Here is a 20,685-nt window from a genome sequence, read left to right as displayed (position 1 = left end):
TAAAGGTGTCATCAAGTCTGTATTTGCTTGCACTCTCTCCCAAGTTACACCAGATTCCAAACCTATGAAAGTAAACCCACTGAAATAATGTGTGCTAGGAAATAACTGCATTTTACAAGCTCCATTCTAGAATGTTTGTTAATTCAAAAATGGACAATTAGTTTGATTATTATTATAAACTTGGGGAAACTTTGATAGTAAACAGTGAACTTTCTGATAAATAAACTATTTATTTACAACGTGACATGTTTTTCAACGGTAGATGATCCTTCTTACATGATCTAGCAAGTTTTAAAAAGCCAGCATCTAAGAAATCTGAAATTTGAAGAATAACTCCATTTTAAAAAGCAGAAGTTAACAATGTGAACATACAAACATATTTACTATAGCCATAATGAAAAATAGTTTCCCTGAATCAGTCAGTTCCATGGTTAGCTTGTTAGCCATGTAGTTAAGAAGGTCATACTGAAAGCACCCTCTCTGTGCTGACATGTTGTGATTAGGTTATGGTGATTTTTATTCTAAACATTAGTTACCAGACAGATATATTTAGTAGTTGGGACGAAGGCCTCTAGTTTATGTGGCTGCTGGCAACTGTGAAATTTCTCCCACAGTTGTTTTCTCTTGGGCTCTTGGGGTGTGCACGTGCCTGTCAGCTGACAAGTACAAATGCAAACAAAGACCGAGACAACTTCAGTTTTCAGAAAAGTGTGTTCATACATTGCTACCAAATCAACCATCAGCTAACAGGCTGATGAGTGAATGTCTCCCATGGGTATTTGATGAGACCTGGCATGTGGAGAACATTCCTAGTCCCAGTATTCAGAGTGTCTTGAAACTAGCACAACTAGTTCAGCTGAAAGGGCATTTGGCTAAGGATTAGCTTCTAGTTCTAGCTCTGCCATATGACTGGCTTGAAGACATAAGACAAATCAGTCACACTTTTAGTGCCTTGGCCTCCTCATGTGTAAAAAGCCTGTACTGTTGGGCCGCTCTAAGGTTAAGGTGAAAAACTCAAAAGAGTACAATAAAAGCAAAAGAGTGTTCTAAAATTTCACAGGGGTTGTAGTAATAGCGTTCACTGACCAGCTGACACATTAAGGGGTGGTTCGTTGCTCTTACACGTAGCAGTATGTTACCTTGGACCATGTGACCAAATACATTTTCAAACTTTGCTTTTAAATTTCAGTTAAAGGCTATTAATTTTTACCCTTGATGTACTGCTGCAACTTGGTTTGGGGGAGAGTTGATGACACAAATTGAAAAGAAGTTTAAAAATTTAAAAATTCGAATTACTTGTATTCAGAAATACATGTATTTTGTTCTGAAGTGAATCAGGTTCTGAGACGAGAGCTTTAATTCTTTCCTAACTTCTTGAATATTAGTTTTATAAATGCAAGTGCTGCAATAAGGAAATCATTGGTTTGTTTCCAGTTCCTAGGTTTTGGATGGAACAAATTCATTGGAAAGACTAAGGAAAGCTGACTCACTTCCTTTTTAGGATATGAGAAAAAATATTTAGTTGAGGCTGCCAGTATTCTTGAAAAAAATTATAGCTATGATTTTGCTTTACCAATTTCCTTGACTTAATGTATATTTTCTTTAAATTCATTTAGTTACTATGCATGAATATGATCCTTTCTCCCAAATAGTCAAAAATGAAATGTTAAATATCCACTGTTTTGAATTTAGATTTATGTATTGGACTGAATGGGGTGGAAAGCCTAAGATAGACAGAGCTGCCATGGATGGAAGTGAACGTACTACATTAGTTCCAAATGTGGGGCGAGCAAATGGCCTAACTATTGATTATGCTAAAAGGAGGCTTTATTGGACAGACCTGGACACCAACTTAATAGAATCTTCAAATATGCTTGGTAAGCTGTACTCCTTTTTGTTCAGACAGATAGTATATAATCCTTTCTGTGCAAAACTCAGTGGCTGTTATTTACCATAGGTTAGATACTATTAATAAAACTTCATATGAATGTCTAGGTTCTTCCTCTGTCTCACACTGTATCCTATTTATTAATAGTGGGCCAAATACTTGGATTCATATCTCTTTAATATGTGGAAATTTCATTACTGTTGGGCTTATTATGGAATTTATAACACCCTGGATATTCCTGAAGTGACTTTTTGTACCAGTAAAATACAATATATGCATTTCCATCTTTTTATGGAAGGAAAAATAGTTGAACTATAGACCTTTACGGAGGGAAAATAAGACCACAATCAAAATAGATCATTTACAGGAGTTTAAACAAACTCAGTGATTTGTAGCAAGAATGTTAGTTTGAGGCATGGGGTCAGACTGCAGGTGGGTTGATTTCAGAGGACCAGTCTGGTTTAAGAATTGCTTTTAAAGGAATTTTTCTGTTTTAAATTGCTTACAAAAGTAATGTTTTATATGTTAACATTTTATTTTATTTTTGCCAACAAGACTCTTACATTCTCACATATTTCATCTCTCTGCTTCTCCCCTTTCTACTACCTTTCTGAAAACAGGACTCAACCGTGAGGTTATAGCAGATGACTTGCCTCATCCTTTTGGCTTAACTCAGTACCAAGATTACATCTACTGGACGGACTGGAGCCGACGCAGCATCGAGCGTGCCAACAAAACCAGTGGCCAAAACCGCACCATCATTCAGGGCCATTTGGATTATGTGATGGACATCCTCGTGTTTCACTCCTCTCGGCAGGCAGGGTGGAATGAGTGTGCTTCCAGCAATGGGCACTGCTCCCACCTCTGCTTGGCAGTGCCAGTTGGAGGCTTTGTTTGTGGATGCCCTGCCCACTACTCTCTTAATGCTGACAACAGGACTTGCAGTGGTAAGCTGCATTCCCCCCCCCCCCAAAAGCGATCGAGAATTAGAGGAGAAAGCAGGATTGTGAAAACACTGTAGTTCATGGTCTTTCTAGAGGAAAAAGCTGTAGAGGTCCAGAGTTGATCATTTGTTTAATAAAAGGGAAGGACTAAACGTGGAAAAATGCAAGTGTTTGTTACTTTTATTTGTTTGGTGCTAACTAGTTGATGTTATGGAAAAATTGATCCTATAGAAAAAGTAAGTCTTTTCTCCTTGGGGATTAAATATGTATTGAAAAATTTGCATCGCTTCTTTGAGAGAGACAGCACATATGTGTGCTATACATATTTATTCATGATAAGGGAAGAACAGTACAAACAGTACAACAAAGAGAATCTACAAAATACAATCTCCTTGTCCTTTGAAGTTCATAGAACAGGCTAAAGATGAAGAATTTAAGTGTGTAAGAGGCCAGGCAGAAAATGCTATGAGTAAATTTAGCCCAGTATGGAACAGTAGTAAATACATGGGGAAGGGAAACGGGAGAGCACATGCTCTGAACATAGTGAGTGGTCGCCACTTATTTCTAGCTGATGTTACCAGATCTTCTCAGATTCACATGCACACAGAGACACGCACACATACAGTGCTAAGAACACCAAGACACAGTGTGTAACAAAAGATTGTTGGCTTGGGGAGTCCTGATTTATGATTCAAGTGTGCATGAACGCCCATGTCTTGGTGGATAGACAAGAACAAATTGGTAGATATGATAAAGAAATAGATCAGAAAAAGTAGATTCGTGGGAGAGAAGTAGGGTATGGTTCACTAAGTTAGAAGGTAACAAAATTGCTGTAGGGTATTGGATATAGTGAACTATTGAAATTACCTTATTCTGTGCCTGAAAGTATAGGAGGTCACATAGGAAAGGATTTAGTCTGTTCTGGCTCAAGACTTCAGTTCTGAAAAAGAAAGTACATCAGTTTATAGTTCAATGGTTTGGCATCTCTGTCACACGTTAAGTTTTGTGTTTTACCGAAGCAAGTCACATAAATTTTTTAAGCCTTAATTTTTCTCCTTTGTACAATGGGAATAATAATAGTAACTAACTTGTAGGGTTGCTATGAAAATTGAATAAGATATAATAACATGATTGCTGTGGAGAATGGATTTGAGGAGGAAAATAAGTGGTTGCAGGGCAGTGAGACTCTTGTGATAATGCAGGTCGACTTAGACGGGGCTGGTGGCAGTCGTGATGGAGAGACGTCGATGGGTTCAAGGTATATTTTGAAACTAGAATGAACAGAACTTGTTAATGAGTTGTATATGAGGAAGAATAAGAGGGAGGAAGCAAGGATGACTCCTAGATTTTTGGTTTGAGCACTTAAGTAGGTAGCAAATGGAGAGGATTAATTTTCAAAAAGAATTTTAAAATTTTAGGTTTGTGTTGATTTTCCTATGGGAAATAGAAATATTAAATAGGTAATTGTAGGGACTTCCCTGGTGGTGCAGTGGTTAAGAATCCACCTGCCAATGCAGGGGACACGGGTTCGAGCCCTGGTCCGGGAAGATCCCACATGCCGCGGAGCAACTAAGCCCATGCACCATAACTACTGAGCCTGCGCTCTAGAGCCCGCTTGCCTAAAGCCTGTGCTCCGCAACAAGAGAGGCCACCGCAATGAGAAGCCTGCGCACTGCAACGAACAGTAGCCCCCACTCGCTGCAACTAGAGAAAGCCCGCGTGCAGCAACGGAGACCTCACGCAGCGATAGATAGATAGATAGATAGATAAGATAGATAGATTAGATAGATAGAAATTGTATAGAAGAATCCATGGCTCAGAGAGAGAGATGAGGTTAGAGGTATTAATTTTAGAAATGCCAGCATGTATTTAAAATAGGTACTTAGGGAGAAGGTGTAGACCTGCGGTCAGCAAACTTTTTCTTTAAAGAGCCAGAGAGTAAATATTTAGGCTTTGTGAATCCTATAGTCTCCCTCACACCTATTCAGCTCTGTACACTGCAGTGTGATAGCAGCCATAGATGTTACATTTTTAAAATGTGGCTCAATTCTGATAAACTTTATTATAAAAACAGGCAGCAGGCCAGATTTACCTTGTGGGCCATAATTTGCCAACTCTAGTGTGGCGAAAAGAAGGGGTCTGGTAACCTCAGGAACTCTGGTTGAGGAGGGAAAGCTGGCAGTGGACACAGAAAAGCAGCAGCGAGAAAGGCCAAAGGAGAACCAGGAGAAGATAGTGACACAGAAGACAGAAGATTGTTTCAAAATAGAACTGTGTTAATGCTGTTGACAGGTTGAGTAAGGTGAGGCCTAAAATAGTATCCATTGGATATTTGGATGAGGTGGTTATTAGTAACCCTAAAAAAAGTAATTTCAGGGAGGTAATGGTGAAAGATGGGAATAGATCAACAAGTGAATGGAGAAAAGGAAGGGGAGGTAGTGTATGTGTTATGTAGACATCTTTTTTAAGAAGTTTAACTTTGGAAGGAGAAAATGGGGGTAATAAGTGATGGAGGATGGAGACAGAAGAATATGGAAAGACCTTTTGAGGTCATTATTGTTTGGGCTGATTTTACCAGTGTGTGCTAGTTGGTGAGTGAAGGTCTTGAGAAATCAGTGCTGAGTGTCCCTAATGTCTGTCTTTGGCTCTTTCTGAGATGATTGGCAGTGTTTCAAGAGGCTTCCTGTTGCGTGTTCTTTTTATAATGAGTACTATTTAATATTTGTGCACAGATGTATTAGATTCCAAAGCAGATTACGAGAGAAGTTTAACACAAAGTACTTGCCCTCAAAAAGTTTTCTAACATTGTGTAATTTACTCCTAGACCTGTGTTTCAAAAGCTAAATCAGATCATGTTGTTACTCTGCTCAAAACCTCCCATTTCACACAGAGTGAAAACCTAGTTCTTATAATGGCCTACAAGTTCCTGCATGATCCGTACCCCACACTTTGCACTGCCCCCCCCCCCTTGCTTCTCTAACCTCAGCTTTTACCATTCTCTCTCTTGCTCTCTCCATGGCAACCACACCAGCCTCATTGCTGTTTTCAAATATGCCAGTTACTCCTACTTCAGGACTGTTGTACTGCTTATTTCCTCTACTTGGAATGTTCTTCCTGCAAATATTTGCATGGATATACTTCACCTCCAAGTCTTTGCTTAATTGTGACCTCCACAGTGAGACCTGATCTGCCCGATTTAAAATTGCAAGTCATCCTTCCACCCTATCTAACATTACCAGTGCCCCTTACCTGCCATTTTTCTTTTTCCTGTGACACTTAATCACTCTCTGATATACTATATAATTTATATACTCTATTATTTATATACTATAGCCTCTTTATTATGCTTATTACTTGTTATCTGTTTACTGGATTATAAACTCCATGAAGCAGCATTTTTTTCCTGTTTTTCCACTGATGTATCTTAGGTGCCTAAAAAAGTGTTCAGTAAATAGTAATCATTCAAGAAATCATTGTTAAATAGAAGAATGAAGAAGCAGGACAGGATTTGGAAAAACATGTGCTCTTCCATTCAGCAGCAGCTTTGTGACCTGGGAAAAATTACTTAACCTTTCTGAGCTTTTCTTTAAAAATTACTTAACCGTTCTGAGTTTGCTCACCTATAAAATGGAGTAATTTGGGGTATTGGATGACATCTGGTATGATGTGTGACATCTTGGAGTTCCTAAATAAATGCTTCTTTTCTTTCCCAGTTTTCTGAAATAATTTTATTTCCTTACTTTCAGAATCATGGCTACAGGGCTGTCCTTAGTTATCATGATCTCATGCTTGTTTATTCTTTTGTTTACTCATTTATTCTTTCAATGAATATTTACTGAACACCTAATCCACACTGGGCATCATTTGAGCCAGTGAAGAATGTAGCACTGAATAAAATAGACATTAATCCCTGCCCTCATGGAGCTTACATTTCAGTGGGACAGATAATGAACTAAATAAGTAAACTCTGTCATGAGTTAGATGGAAATGAGTGTTATGGAGAAAATTAAGAGCAAGAAAGGGTGGGTAAGAGGATCACAGTGTTAAATAGGGTCATGAGAGAAGTCCTGACTGTAAAAGTGACACTATGTCCGGAACTGAAGGAGGTGAGGAAATGAGCTATGCTGGATATCTGGTAGAAGACCTGTCAAGCAAAAGGGAATAGCAAATGCAGAGGCCCTAGGGGGAAGCATGTCTGGCATATTAGAGGAACACCTAGGAGGCCAGTGTCTCTGGAACACAGTGAATAGAGATTAAGTCAGAGAGGAAACAGGAGGCCAAATTGTGTAATCCCTTGTTCAGTACTGAAGTGGTTGGCCTCTATGGAACCTTTGTGCGAATTGGGAAAAGATGTTTCCTCTGGGCAGATGCAGCTGCCTAGGTGCTTGACTTGGCTAATGAAGTGTGGACTGGACTTCAGTCCCTACTTGGTGCCTTTGGCACAATGCACAAGTGGCACAGTCAGACATGGTGGGCTTGGCCTTGTCATTTATGCTGTTCTTACACCAGAGTAATACCTTTCTTTAAGCTTTGGGTGAACACTTGTGTCTTCAAAGGAGAGCTGAAGAGCTTCCTCCTACCTCATCCTCCAACTTCTGCGTGTGGCTGTCTTCATTGCGGGAATGCAAAACAGAGTCAACCTCACAGGACGGTTTGGAAAGCATTCTGCAGGAGATGAGGGAGTGGTGGTTAGAGGTTACATAAATCAGGATGGATTTAGGCTTACAAAATTGCATATTCTTCGTCACTTTTGTAAATAAGTCAAAACATCAGCTTCCTCTTAGAAATATTTAGCCAGCTGTAATTATTAATGTCATCCATAGACTTTTTGAAACAAGCATTTATTTGGAGCCATATTTGGCTTTGTCTTAATCTACATTTCTAGAACACCTAATCATGGAATCTTATTAAAGGTTAAAACTTGTTTCAAAAAAAAAAAAAAACTACCCAGTGAAACATACTTGGAGCCAAATACATATTTGAGTATTTCCCAGGCAGGAAAAGTTGACACCTAAAACTGTGGGGTCTTTCTTGTAAGTTTCATTGTATGTCTTAGTATAAGCGGTGCTTATTTTGTTGGAAATGTAGAATTCAGAACTTTTTTTTCTATTTTCTTGATTTACAAGAATGTAGTACTGCGAAAAAAATAATTCTTTAAAAAAAAAAAAGATGGGAGACTTGTTAACTACTCTATTGTGACCTGTATTCTTACTGCTTAAGGCATGGGTTCTACTAAAATTGCTGAAAGTTGTTAAATCAATATGTTATGGACTCCAGGTAATGGAGAGTTCCAGTGGGATCATTGGAATACTTTCTAAATCTTCCAAGCTAGGTGTGGACTTTTAGCCAGTGAGGAACTCAAAGCAGAATTTCAGTGCTGTGAATACCAAGTTTCTTTGTGAGAACCAGTGAATTTCTTTGGGATTTAAGCCAATATACATTTGGGTGTAAATGTAAAGTCAACCAGGGAACCACAAATAATGGAGCTGTGAAGAATGGGGTTTAAGGGGAAATAAAGCAGGGAGTTCTGTCTTGGCCATTTATGTTTATATCCCTGAGAAGGACAAAATTCTCCTGGATTTAGGTGATGACTAAGCAACAAGAGTATAATTATGGAATTTTTACATATATTTTAAATGAAAATTTTAAAAATGCTATTAGACTTTGAAGTTTTTGGTAGCACTGCCAGATGCTGTCCTTTTCTAGATTAGAGGCCTAGTCCCTGGGAAAGGGAATGTTGTCTCTGTTGCATTTTCCCATTTCATAAATTTAAGGGCATCAACTTAAGTGTGTTTTTTTTTTTTTTTACTGGCTCCCTCTCCTTGCAACCCACTATGCAAAATATTAAGCCTATGTCTGCAACCAGTGAGGGTTTGTTTGAATCCTACTAATACCAAGTTTATTACTGCTACTACTGATAATAATAAACAGTAGTTATTTTTACTTGATATTTACATAATGCCTTACAATTTTTTGTTGAGGTATAATTGCCATAATGCCTTACAGTTTTTAAAGTATTTTCACATATGTTGTAAAATTTTTATAGCAACTCAATGACCAGGACAACATAACTATGACCTTATTTTACAGTTGAGTAGATTTTGACCTAAAGAGGTTTAGGGCCTTAGTTAAGATCAAGCGACTAAATAGTGTGAGAAGTGAGACTAAAACCAATCTTGAAGTTTCTTCTTTGACCTATGGAGACCCAGGCTTCCTTCCACCTACAAGAATTGGTTATGGAGGAGTTAGGATTATTTACTTGGCAGACAGGAGTATTTTGTCTGTCTTTATTAAATGCTTCATTAAAATCAAGTGTCCTATGATACCACTGTGGACAAGACAGAGAAAAAGTGGCTAGTTGGCTGTTATCATGGGGTAAATTCATAACTGGTTTGGTAACCAGAGCGCTGATCAGTGTTGCCTCTAAGAGAGTTTCTGGAGGCATTCCAAAGGGTTTTGTCTCAACCTTACCTTTTCAACATACATGCCTGTTTTGTATGAGATACAGACAACAGGCTGATCAAATCTTTGAGTGATACAAGACTTAGGGTAACTATGTTTTTCCTCTTTGCTTTTTTCTTTCTTTAAGCTCCAACTACTTTCCTGCTCTTCAGTCAAAAGAGTGCCATCAACCGCATGGTGATTGATGAACAGCAGAGCCCCGACATCATCCTTCCTATCCACAGCCTTCGGAATGTCCGGGCCATTGACTATGACCCACTGGACAAGCAGCTCTATTGGATTGACTCACGACAAAACATGATCCGAAAAGCACAAGAAGATGGCAGCCAGGTAATTCAGGGCTGCGTTCAAGATCCAGTTCTTCTGCCGAGTAATTGGACCAGCCAACCATCCTATTTTACTTAAGTCTTGACTCTGCTTATGTGTGTGTGTGTGTGTGTGTGTGTGTGTGTGTAAAACTGGAATTCTGAACCTAGCAGCTTTTTTCCCTCCTAATGATCTTTGAGTAAACAATTGTTTGATACTTCTGTTAGAATGAAGATTGTGTTGCATTAAAATAACTTATGCTCATATGTTAGTATGACTGTCAGTGCCACCCATATCATTTATATAGTTTTTTTTTTTAATTCCATTTACATGGAGTGTTGGAAACTTTGAAATCAAATAAACCCTTGGTTCTGATCTCAGCTTTGTCACTCACTAGGATTCTTACGAACTTTTTAGCTGAAAGGAATGTAAAGCACATAGCCCATTATCTGTTACATCGTGGGCACTCAATAAATAATAGTTCTATTACTAGTTAACTATTATTTAAAAGGTTCAGAGGATGGGAAACATAAAACACAGTCTCAGTAAAATTACATCTAGGATATGTTATCATTAGTCTAATGTTTTTTTGTTTTTGTTTTGGTAACTATTATTTGGTAACTGTGGGATAGGAATGAAAATATTATCAACATGTCTTATCTGTGCTTACATTCTAGTCATGATTTACATACCACTGTCCATAATTCTTTGCTTTCTTCCTGTGTCCAAGCAGTATTAGACCGGGATTACTATAAATAATTATTTGTCATTTTCCTTTTAACAGTAGTGTTAAGTTGGATTTTTAATGCATTAAAATTTAGGGAGCCTGTTAGGGAGATTAGATTACTTATTTTTTATATGTCTTGTCTGACAAAAAAGAGCAAGGAGATAGTGTATTTAGGGCTGCCGAGGATCATTTAGGGGTATAGTTGTAGCGGTATATTACAGATGCACTTTACACGGTGTAGGCCAGGACCAATAGACTGATAACTAGTTGATAGAAATTATAGCTGTTCTTATACAGCTGAGGACATAGCAAATAAATGAGATAGCCTTATTAAGGAGTGTTACCTCAGAGATGCCGAGTAAATAAAATATAATTTATTCAGATAAAAGAGATGAAGAAAGCCTCTCCTTTTGCTTGGCTTTGTTTAAAAAAAAAATTTTGGTGGGGGGTTAGATTTGAGGATTAGAGAAGGACATGACTGATAGATGTGGTTTGTAGCCCTGACTAATTGCTGCTGTCTCTAGAGCAGAGTTTCTCAGCTTCCGCACTGTTGACCTTTTTGGCTGGATAATTCTTTGTGTGGAGGCCTGACGTGTATGTCGTAGGATGTTTAGCAGCATCCCTGGCCTCTCCCCACGAGAAGCCAGTTACAGTCTCATAGGCGTGACAATCAAAAATGTCTCCAGACATTGGCCAGTGCCCCTGGTGGAGGCGTTTGCAAATGCAGAATCGCCCCTGGTTGAACACCACTGCTTTAGGGGTATTTCTAGAGTGTGGTTCTAGCCGCAGTTGTCTCTAGTGTACAGGGACACCTGCCACCTTCTCACTCTCATTTCTGAGCAATGCACTATCAGCTTCTTAGAGCAACTAACATGGCCTCAGCTCGCTCTTCTGCTTTATGTCGTAATAACCAAAGGGAACATTTGAAATGTTCACTAAGAATGTTGCTTGAGACTTGAGAGTTCCTTCTCAGGTGTGTGACCACATAAGTGTAAGTATTGTGAGTGATCTCCTCGGAGCTATCTGGCTTGGAATCTAATTTTCTGTGTGTGTTTCTTTTTCTTTCCTTAGGGCTTTACTGTGGTTGTGAGCTCAGTTCCGAATCAGAACCTGGAAATACAGCCCTATGACCTCAGCATTGATATTTATAGCCGCTACATCTATTGGACTTGCGAGGCCACCAATGTCATTAATGTAACAAGATTAGATGGGCGATCGATTGGAGTGGTGTTAAAAGGCGAGCAAGACAGACCTCGAGCCATTGTGGTAAACCCAGAAAAAGGGTATGTTACTAAGGTGGCATCTGAAACCCTCATCAGCCTTCCTTTTCAGCCCATGTATATTCTTGCTTTCCCTGATTTTACTGTCTAGAATTTCCTTCCTTAGTCACTACTGCTTTAATTCTAATTTCTACCCATACCTCCAGGACTGTTTGAACTGTAACATCCTCCGTGAAGTTTCCGTTGATCTGCCCCACCCTCAGCCAGATGTGACGTTCCCCTCTCTCAAATACCCACTGCTCTGTGTCTGTACCTCTCTAGTTATACTTAGTCCCTTCCAATTTACCTTATACTTAATTGTTTTTCAGTCTTATGTTTTCTACTAGATTTTAGGTTCTTTTATGATAAGAACTAATATGCCTTCTTTCATTTAATATAGAGCTTTGCATTTAATGAATTGTATTTACTTGAATCTGAATGAATGATAAGGAATTCAGCAGGGAAAGTAGCTTACTTCAAAGGAGTTACAGGAAAGAGATGAACTATAGAAGTTAAATATAAGAAATGATTCATATACGACTTATTTTCAGTTATGAAATGGACTAATAGAGAAGAAATTTAAAATTTTGTGCCCAGATCTCTCTGATTACTGCTATTTTCTTTTATTGTATTGTATTATTCCAAAAGCATAAGGCTGCCTGTATCTAACACTTTGTTTTATTAATTCCTTAAAGTTAACTCCCTCAGAACTTCTGTGCACCCTTTGTTGCTATTATTGAAATTAATATATCCCATGACCTTCAAAAAAATATGTTCTAAAACATTTTAAAATAAGATTTAAAAATATTATTTTACTTCCTTTTGTCTTAACAGCAATATTCTCATTTTGTGTGATTTCTTACTTTGGTAAACTTATAGTTTCCTCCTTTCTCTTCAGGTATATGTATTTTACCAATCTTCAGGAAAGGTCTCCCAAAATTGAACGAGCTGCTTTAGATGGAACAGAACGGGAAGTCCTCTTTTTCAGTGGCTTAAGTAAACCAATTGCTTTAGCTCTTGATAGCAGATTGGGCAAACTCTTTTGGGCTGATTCAGATCTCCGGCGAATTGAAAGCAGTGATCTCTCAGGTACCCAAGAAATGTGTTTCCTTATTTTGATTTGAGTTATTGAGATGATTCACCAATAGCATTTGTATTTTCCTTCTATTGTATTATTTTTGTACACATTTCTTTACAGTTTTATTTACTAAGAATAGTCAGCATCAAGTTGGTTGGGAAGCACTTTTTCTTCAACCATCAACATGATTACTCCATTTTTATCTAATAACTTGCCAATTTTCTTGATTTGGGCTCCGTAAATAATATGTTTCTAATGCATCTCTTCTCCTTTTCTAATTCTTCTGCTCTACTTTGTCTTATCTCTGGCCTGACTTCTAGCCTATGATTAGTCTCCTGCCTGCTGATTTTTCCCCCCTGAAAGTTTACACACTGTTCCTAAATTAATTTTCTGAAGCATGGTTTTTAATCATGTCACTAACTATACTAAAAAAACCCTTCAGGGTACTCTTATAACCTGAAGAAAACAAGTCTGGTTGAATGCTTAAGTTGGTATTTTCCTTTCACAAACTCATCCTCAAACTCAGATGATCTTAACATTCCTAGTGTGTTTTAACGAAATTAAATAATTTGTTTGTCTTCAGATATACTTTTTACTTTCTCATTTCTCTGTGGTCCTCTCTTTACAATCATGTTTATTCCCCTACCCCCAATTTCTGAAGTCCAAATACTCTGTGTGGTCTCACTAGTGATCAGGGAAATGAAATTAAAATAATACACTATTTATATATATCAGAGTTGTAAAATATGATGTTGATTATTCCCAACATTGGCCAGAATGGTAGCAAATGGCATGCTCTCATACACTTTTGTAGAAATGGAAATTGGTAGAACCTTTTCGGAGGGCCATTTGCTTTTAAATTTCTCTTTCAGATAGCTGTCTTACAGAAACACTGACCCCGTTGTACAACAGTGTTTGCTGAGCATTATTTGTAATAGTCTATCACAGAGAAATATATTCTAGTATATCAAGGGTATGAAATATTACAGTCATTCAGTAAATATTACAGTCATTCAGTAGATCTGTGTGTACTGACATAGAAGGATGATTTTTAAAATTAAGTTGTATAGTAATGTTTATTAAGATTTAGTTTTATTTAAAATTTAAAACTATATTATACACACACACACACACATATAAATACACATACACACACACACTATATACTATATATACTGGCAAATTGCCTCCAAAAATGTATGTACTACACACACACACACACACACACACACACACACACACAATATGTATACTATTAATAAATATATAGGTATGTATGTATGTATATTCCTTGAGAAATATGCAAACAAATAAACCGTGAGAAAGGTGTGGAAGGTTAGCATACTAATATGTTAAGAGTATTTATTTCTGTATCATTTAAGTTTTATATTTTTGCATATATGTGTAACTTGTTTAAAAATTTAAGAAACTCTGTCTTTTCAGGTTCAAATGCCTCCCTTCCATTATGCCTTCTTTGATTCCAAACAGTCATGCACTCACTTTGCGTGTGTGTGCACACACCTTGCAGAGTATACGCTTTCCCTTACCTGATCACCTGTATCTCTTATATCCCCTCTAATTTGTATAATAGTTATTTATATCAATGTTTTAACTCTTGCTAGTATTTAAGGTGGGTTTTCCCCCGTCTTTCCTTTTCATTTCTTCTCTTCGTTTATGGTGTTTATTTTTTGTTATAAAAGCGGCACATGTTTATTAAAGACAGTTTAGCAAATAAAAAAAGAAAATCCAAAACACTATCATTATTTATTTATTTTTAAAACATCTTTATTGGAGTATAATTGCTTTACAATGGTCTGTTAGTTTCTGCTTTATACCAAAGTGAATCAGCTATACGTATACATATATCCCCATATCTCCTCCCTCTTGTGTCTCCCTCCCACCCTCCCTATCCCATCCCCCCATCCCACCCCTCTAGGTGGTCACAAAGCACCGAGCTGATCTCCCTGTGCTATGCAGCTGCTTCCCACTAGCTACCTATTTTACATTTGGTAGTCTATATTAGTCCATGCCACTCTCTCGCTTCGTCCCAGTTTACCCTTCCCCCTCCCCATGTCCTCAAGTCCATTCTCTATGTCTGCGTCTTTATTCCTGTCCTGCCCCTAGGTTCTTCATAACCTTTTTTTTTTTTTGAGTCCATATTTATGTGTTACCATACAATATTTGTTTTTCTCTTTCTAACTTACTTCACTCTGAATGACAGACTTTAGGTCCATCCACCTCACTACAAATAACTCAGTTTCATTTCTTTTTATGGCTGAGTAATATTCCATTGTATATATGTGCCACATCTTCTTTATCCATTCATCTGTCGTTGGACACTTAGGTTGATTCTGTGTCCTGGCTATTGTAAATAGAACTGCAGTGAACATTGTGGTACATGTCTCTTTTTGATTTATGGTTTTCTTAGGGTATATGCCCAGTAGTGGGATTGCTGGGTCATATGGTAGTTCTATTTTTAGTTTCTTAAGGAACCTCCATACTGTTCTCCATAGTGGCTGTATCAGTTTACATTCCCACCAACAGTGCAAGAGGGTTCCCTTTCCTCCACACCGTCTCCAGCATTTATTGTTTGTAGATTTTTTTGATGATGGCCATTCTGACTGGTGTGAGGTGATACCTCATTGTAGTTTTGATTTGCATTTCTCTAATGATTAGTGATGTTGAGCATTCTTTCATATGTTTGTTGGCTGTCTGTATATCTTCTTTGGAAAAATGTCTATTTAGGTTTTCTGCCCAGTTTTGGATTGGGTTGTTGTTTTTTTGATACTGAGCTGCATGAGCTGCTTGTAAACAAAACACTATTGTTATTAATGCTTCTTTTTTTGTCTATGCATGTTTTATTGTTTGTTTTTCCACCCTTAATTATGAAATGGTTCCAACATACAGAAAGTATAGACTATCTGCCATCCAGCTTTGTCAAATCTTAGTGTTTGAACAAATAACACATAAGGGAATCCCCATAAGGTTAACAGCTGATCTTTCAGCACAAACTCTGCAAGCCAGAAGGGAGTGGCAGGACATATTTAAAGTGATGAAGGAGAAAAACCTACAACCAAGATTACTCTACCCAGCAAGGATCTCATTCAGATTTGATGGAGAAATTAAAAGCTTTACAGACAAGCAAAAGGTAAGAGGATTCAGCACCACCAAACCAGCTTTACAGCAAATGCTAAAGGAACTTCTCTAGGCAGGAAACACAAGAGAAGGAAAAGACCTACAATAATAAACCCAAGACAATTAAGTAAATGGTAATAGGAACATACATATCGATAATTACCTCAAATGTAAATGGATTAAATGCTCCAACCAAAAGACATAGACTGGCTGAATGGATACAAAAACAAGACCCGTATATATGCTGTCTACAAGAGACCCACTTCAGACCTAAGGATACATACAGACTGAAAGTGAGGGGATGGAAAAAGATATTCCATGCAAATGGAAATCAAAAGAAAGCTGGAGTAGCAATTCTCATATCAGACAAAATAGACTTTAAAACAAAGACTATTACAAGAGACAAAGAAGGACACTACATAATGATCAAGGGATCAATCCAAGAAGAAGATATAACAATTGTAAATATTTATGCACCCAACATAAGAGCACCTCAATATACATAAGAACAAATACTAACAGCCATAAAAGGGGAACTCGACAATAACACAATTATAGTAGGGGACTTTAACACCCCACTTTCAACAATGGACACATCATCCAAAATGAAAATAAATAAGGAAACACGAGCTTTAAATGATACATTAAACAAGATGGACTTAATTGATATTTATAGGACATTCCATCCAAAAACAGCAGAATACACATTCTTCTCAAGTGCTCATGGAACATTCTCCAGCATAGATCATATCTTGGGTCACAAATCAAGCCTTGGTAACTTTAAGAAAATTGAAATCGTATCAAGTATCTTTTCCAACCACAATGCTATGAGACTAGATATCAATTACAGGAAAAAATCTGTAAGAAATACAAACACATGGAGGCTAAACATCACACTACTTAATAACCAAGAGCTCACTAAAGAAATCAAAGAGGAAATCAAAAAATACCTAGAAACAAATGACAATGAAAACACAATGACCCAAAACCTATGGGATGCAGCAAAAGCAGTCCTAAGAGGGAAGTTTATAGCAATACAATCCTACCTCAAGAAACAAGAAACATCTCAAATAAACAACCTAACCTTACACCTAAAGCAATTAGAGAAAGAAGAACAAAAAACCCCAAAGTTAGCAGAAGGAAAGAAACCATAAAGATCAGATCAGAAAAAAATGAAAAAAAAAATGAAGGAAACGATAGCAAAGATCAATAAAACTAAAAGCTGGCTCTTTGAGAAGATAAACAAAATTGATAAACCATTAGCCAGACTTATCAAGAGAAAAAGGGAGAAGACTCAAATCAATAGAATTAGAAATGAAAAAGGAGAAGTAACAACTGACACTGCAGAAATACAAAGGATCATGAGAGATTACTACAACTATATGCCAATAAAATGGACAACCTGGAAGAAATGGATAAATGCTTAGAAATGCACAACCTTCTCAGCCTGAACCAGGAAGAAATAGAAAATATGAACAGACCAATCACAAGCACTGAAATTGAAACTGTGATTAAAAACCTTGCAACAAACAAAAGCCCAGGACCAGATGGCTTCACAGGCGAATTCTATCAAACATTTAGAGAAGAGCTAACACATATCCTTCTCAAACTCTTCAAAAATATAGCAGAGGGAGGAACACTCCCAAACTCATTCTACGAGGCCACCATCACCCTGATACCAAAACCAGACAAAGATGTCACAAAGAAAGAAAACTACAGGCCAATATCACGGATGAACATAGATGCAAAAATCCTTAACAAAATAGTAGCAAACAGAATCCAACAGCACTTTAAAAGGATCATGCACTATGATCAAGTGGGGTTTATCCCAGGAATGCAAGGATTCTTCAATATACGCAAATCAATCAATGTGATACACCATATTAACAAATTGAAGGAGAAAAACCATATGATCATCTCAATAGATGCAGAGAAAGCTTTCGACAAAATTCAACACCCATTTATGATAAAAACCCTCCAGAAAGTAGGCATGAGGGAACTTTCCTCAACATAATAAAGGCCATATATGACAAACCCACAGCCAACATCGTCCTCAGTGGTGAAAAACTGAAACCATTTCCACTAAGATCAGGAACAAGACAAGGTTGCCCACTCTCACCACTATTATTCAACAGAGTTTTGGAAGTTTTAGCCACAACAATCAGAGAAGAAAAATAAAAGGAATCCAAATTGGAAAAGAAGAAGTAAAGCTGTCACTGTTTGCAGATGACATGATACCAAACATAGAGAATCCTAAAGATGCTACCACAAAACTACTAGAGCTAATCAATGAATTTGGTAAAGTAGCAGGATACAAAATTAATGCACAGAAATCTCTTGCATTTCTATACACTAATGACGAAAAATCTGAAAGTGAAATTAAGAAAACACTCCCGTTTACCACTGCAACAAAAAGAATAAAATATCTTGGAATAAACCTACCTAAGGAGACAAAAGACCTGTATGCAGAAAATTATAAGACACTGATGAAAGGAATTAAAGATGATACAAATAGATGGAGAGATATACCATGTTCTTTGATTGGAAGAATCAACATTGTGAAAATGACTCTACTACCCAAAGCAATCTACAGATTCAATGCAATCCCTATCAAACTACCAATGACATTTTTCACAGAACTAGAACAAAAAATTTCACAATTTGTATGGAAACACAAAAGACCCCGAATAGCCAAAGCAATCTTGAGAAAGAAAATCAGAGCTGGAGGAACCAGGCTCCCTGACTTCAGACTATACTACAGAGCGGCAGTAATCAAGGCAGTATGGTACTGGCACAGAAACAGAAATATAGATCAATGGAACAGGGTAGAAAGCCCAGAGATAAACCCACGCACATATGGTCACCTTATCTTTGATAAAGGAGGCAGGCATATACAGTGGAGAAAAGACAGCCTCTTCAGTAAGTGGTGCTGGGAAAACTGGACAGCTACATGTAAAAGAATGAAATTAGAACACTCCCTAACACCATACACAAAAATAAACTCAAAATGGATTAAAGACCTAAATGTATACCAGACACCATCAAACTCTTAGAGGAAAACATAGGCAGAACACTCTATGACATAAATCACAGCAAGATCCTTTTTGACCCAGCTCATAGAGAAATGGAAATAAAAACAAAAATAAACAAATGGGACCTAATGAAACTTAACAGCTTTTGCACAGCAAAGGAAACCATAAACAAGACAAAAAGACAACCCTCAGAATGGGAGAAAATATGTGCAAACGAAGCAACTGACAAAGGATTAATCTCCAAAACATACAAGCAGTTCATGCAGCTCAATATCAAAAAAAACAAACAACCCAATCCAAAACTGGGCAGAAGACCTAAATAGACATTTCTCCAAAGAAGATATACAAATTGCCAATAAACACATGAAAGAATGCTCAACATCATTAATCATTAGAGAAATGCAAATCAAAATGAGATACCATCTCACACCAGTCAGAATGGCCATCATCAAAAAATCTACAAACAAATGCTGGAGAGGGTGTGGAGAAAAGGGAACCCTCCTGCACTGTTGGTGGGAATGTAAATTGATACAGCCACTATGGAGAACAGTATGGAGGTTCCTAAAGAAACTAAAAATAGAACTACCATACGACTCAGCAATCCCACTACTGGGCATATATCCTGAGAAAACCATAATTCAAAAAGAGTTATGTACCACAGTGTTCATTGCAGCTCTGTTTACAATAGCCAGGACATGGAAGCAACCTAAGTGTCCATCGACAGACGAATGGATAAAGAAGATATGGCACATATATACAATGGAATAGTACTCAGCGATAAAAAGGAACGAAACTTGAGTTATTTATAGTGAGGTGGATGGACCTAGAGACTGTCATAGAGCATGAAGTAAGTCAGAGAAAAACAAATACCGTATGCTAACACATATATATGGAATCTAAAAAAAAAAGAAAAAAAATGGTCAGAAGAACCTAGGGGCAAGATAGGAATAAAGATGCTGACCTACTAGAGAATGGACTTGAGGATACAGGGAGGGGGAAGTGTAAGCTGGGACAAAGTGAGAGAGTGGCATGGACATATATACACTACCAAACATAAAATAGATAACTAGTGGGAAGCAGCCACATAGCACAGGGAGATCAGTTCAGTGCTTTGTGACCACCTAGAGGGGTGGGATAGGGAGGGTGGGAGGGAGGGAGATGCAAGAGGGAAGAGATATGGCGACATAGGTATATGTATAACTGATTCACTTTGTTATAAAGCAGAAACTAACACACCATTGTAAAGCAATTATACTCTAACAAAGATGCTTAAAAAAAATCTTAGTGTTTGGCCATATTTGCTTTTGAACCTCCCTTCCTCCTTCTCTCTCGTGAAAAAAAAAAAGCATTAGGGAGAATTTGAAGCCCTTGTGTATCCCTCCCCAATTCTGTTTTCCTCCCTCTTTCCTCAGAGGTAACTTTTGATGTGTTTCTTTGCCATGCATGTTTTGCTTTCTCTCTGTCTCTCTCTCTCTGTGTGTGTGTGTGTGTGTGTGTGTGTGTGTGTATTTTCTACCATGTAAACTCACACATACATTTAAACTTTTTTTCACTTTTTAAAATTAGTATAAATAGTCTCATGTATTCTTTTGTTGCTTGCTTTTTTCAGATATATCATGGTTTTGAGATGATCCCTTTTGATTCACGAATCTGTCAGTTATTTTCAGTGCTAAATAGTATTTCATTGTATGATCATCCTACAGTTTCTCTATTCTGCTATCTAAACTGCTATTTCCAATTTTTTGCCATTAAAAGCAGTGCTGCAGTGTATATTCTTATGTACATATTTGAGTATTTCTCTGTGGCCTAAACTTAGTAGTGGGATTGCTATGTAATGTGGTATGTATATATTCA

The 20,685-nt window shown here is 37.4% G+C and overlaps 2 protein-coding genes across 6 annotated transcripts in view; one reads left to right on the top strand and one right to left on the bottom strand.

Moving 5' to 3' along the window:
* Nucleotides 1-20,685, bottom strand: part of BCL2L14 (BCL2 like 14) — a 287,206-nt gene that overhangs the window by 190,154 nt on the left and 76,367 nt on the right. The window lies entirely within an intron of this gene.
* LRP6 (LDL receptor related protein 6) overlaps nucleotides 1-20,685 on the top strand; it is a 183,989-nt gene that overhangs the window by 136,129 nt on the left and 27,175 nt on the right. For all 5 annotated transcript variants that reach the window (XM_082348830.1, XM_082348829.1, XM_082348831.1 and 2 more), the window contains 5 exons: nucleotides 1,693-1,877; nucleotides 2,509-2,835; nucleotides 9,422-9,624; nucleotides 11,399-11,610; nucleotides 12,485-12,675. In XM_082348830.1, coding sequence (XP_082204956.1) covers nucleotides 1,693-1,877; nucleotides 2,509-2,835; nucleotides 9,422-9,624; nucleotides 11,399-11,610; nucleotides 12,485-12,675 — 1,118 coding nt within the window. The remainder of the gene's footprint in view (nucleotides 1-1,692; nucleotides 1,878-2,508; nucleotides 2,836-9,421; nucleotides 9,625-11,398; nucleotides 11,611-12,484; nucleotides 12,676-20,685) is intronic.

Source organism: Balaenoptera borealis, assembly GCF_965194805.1.
Source record: "Balaenoptera borealis genome assembly, chromosome: 13".
In the NCBI taxonomy this organism is placed as follows: Eukaryota; Metazoa; Chordata; class Mammalia; order Artiodactyla; family Balaenopteridae; genus Balaenoptera; species Balaenoptera borealis.
Note: the sequence above shows the minus strand (reverse complement) of the source record. Positions and strands in the feature narration are given on the sequence as shown.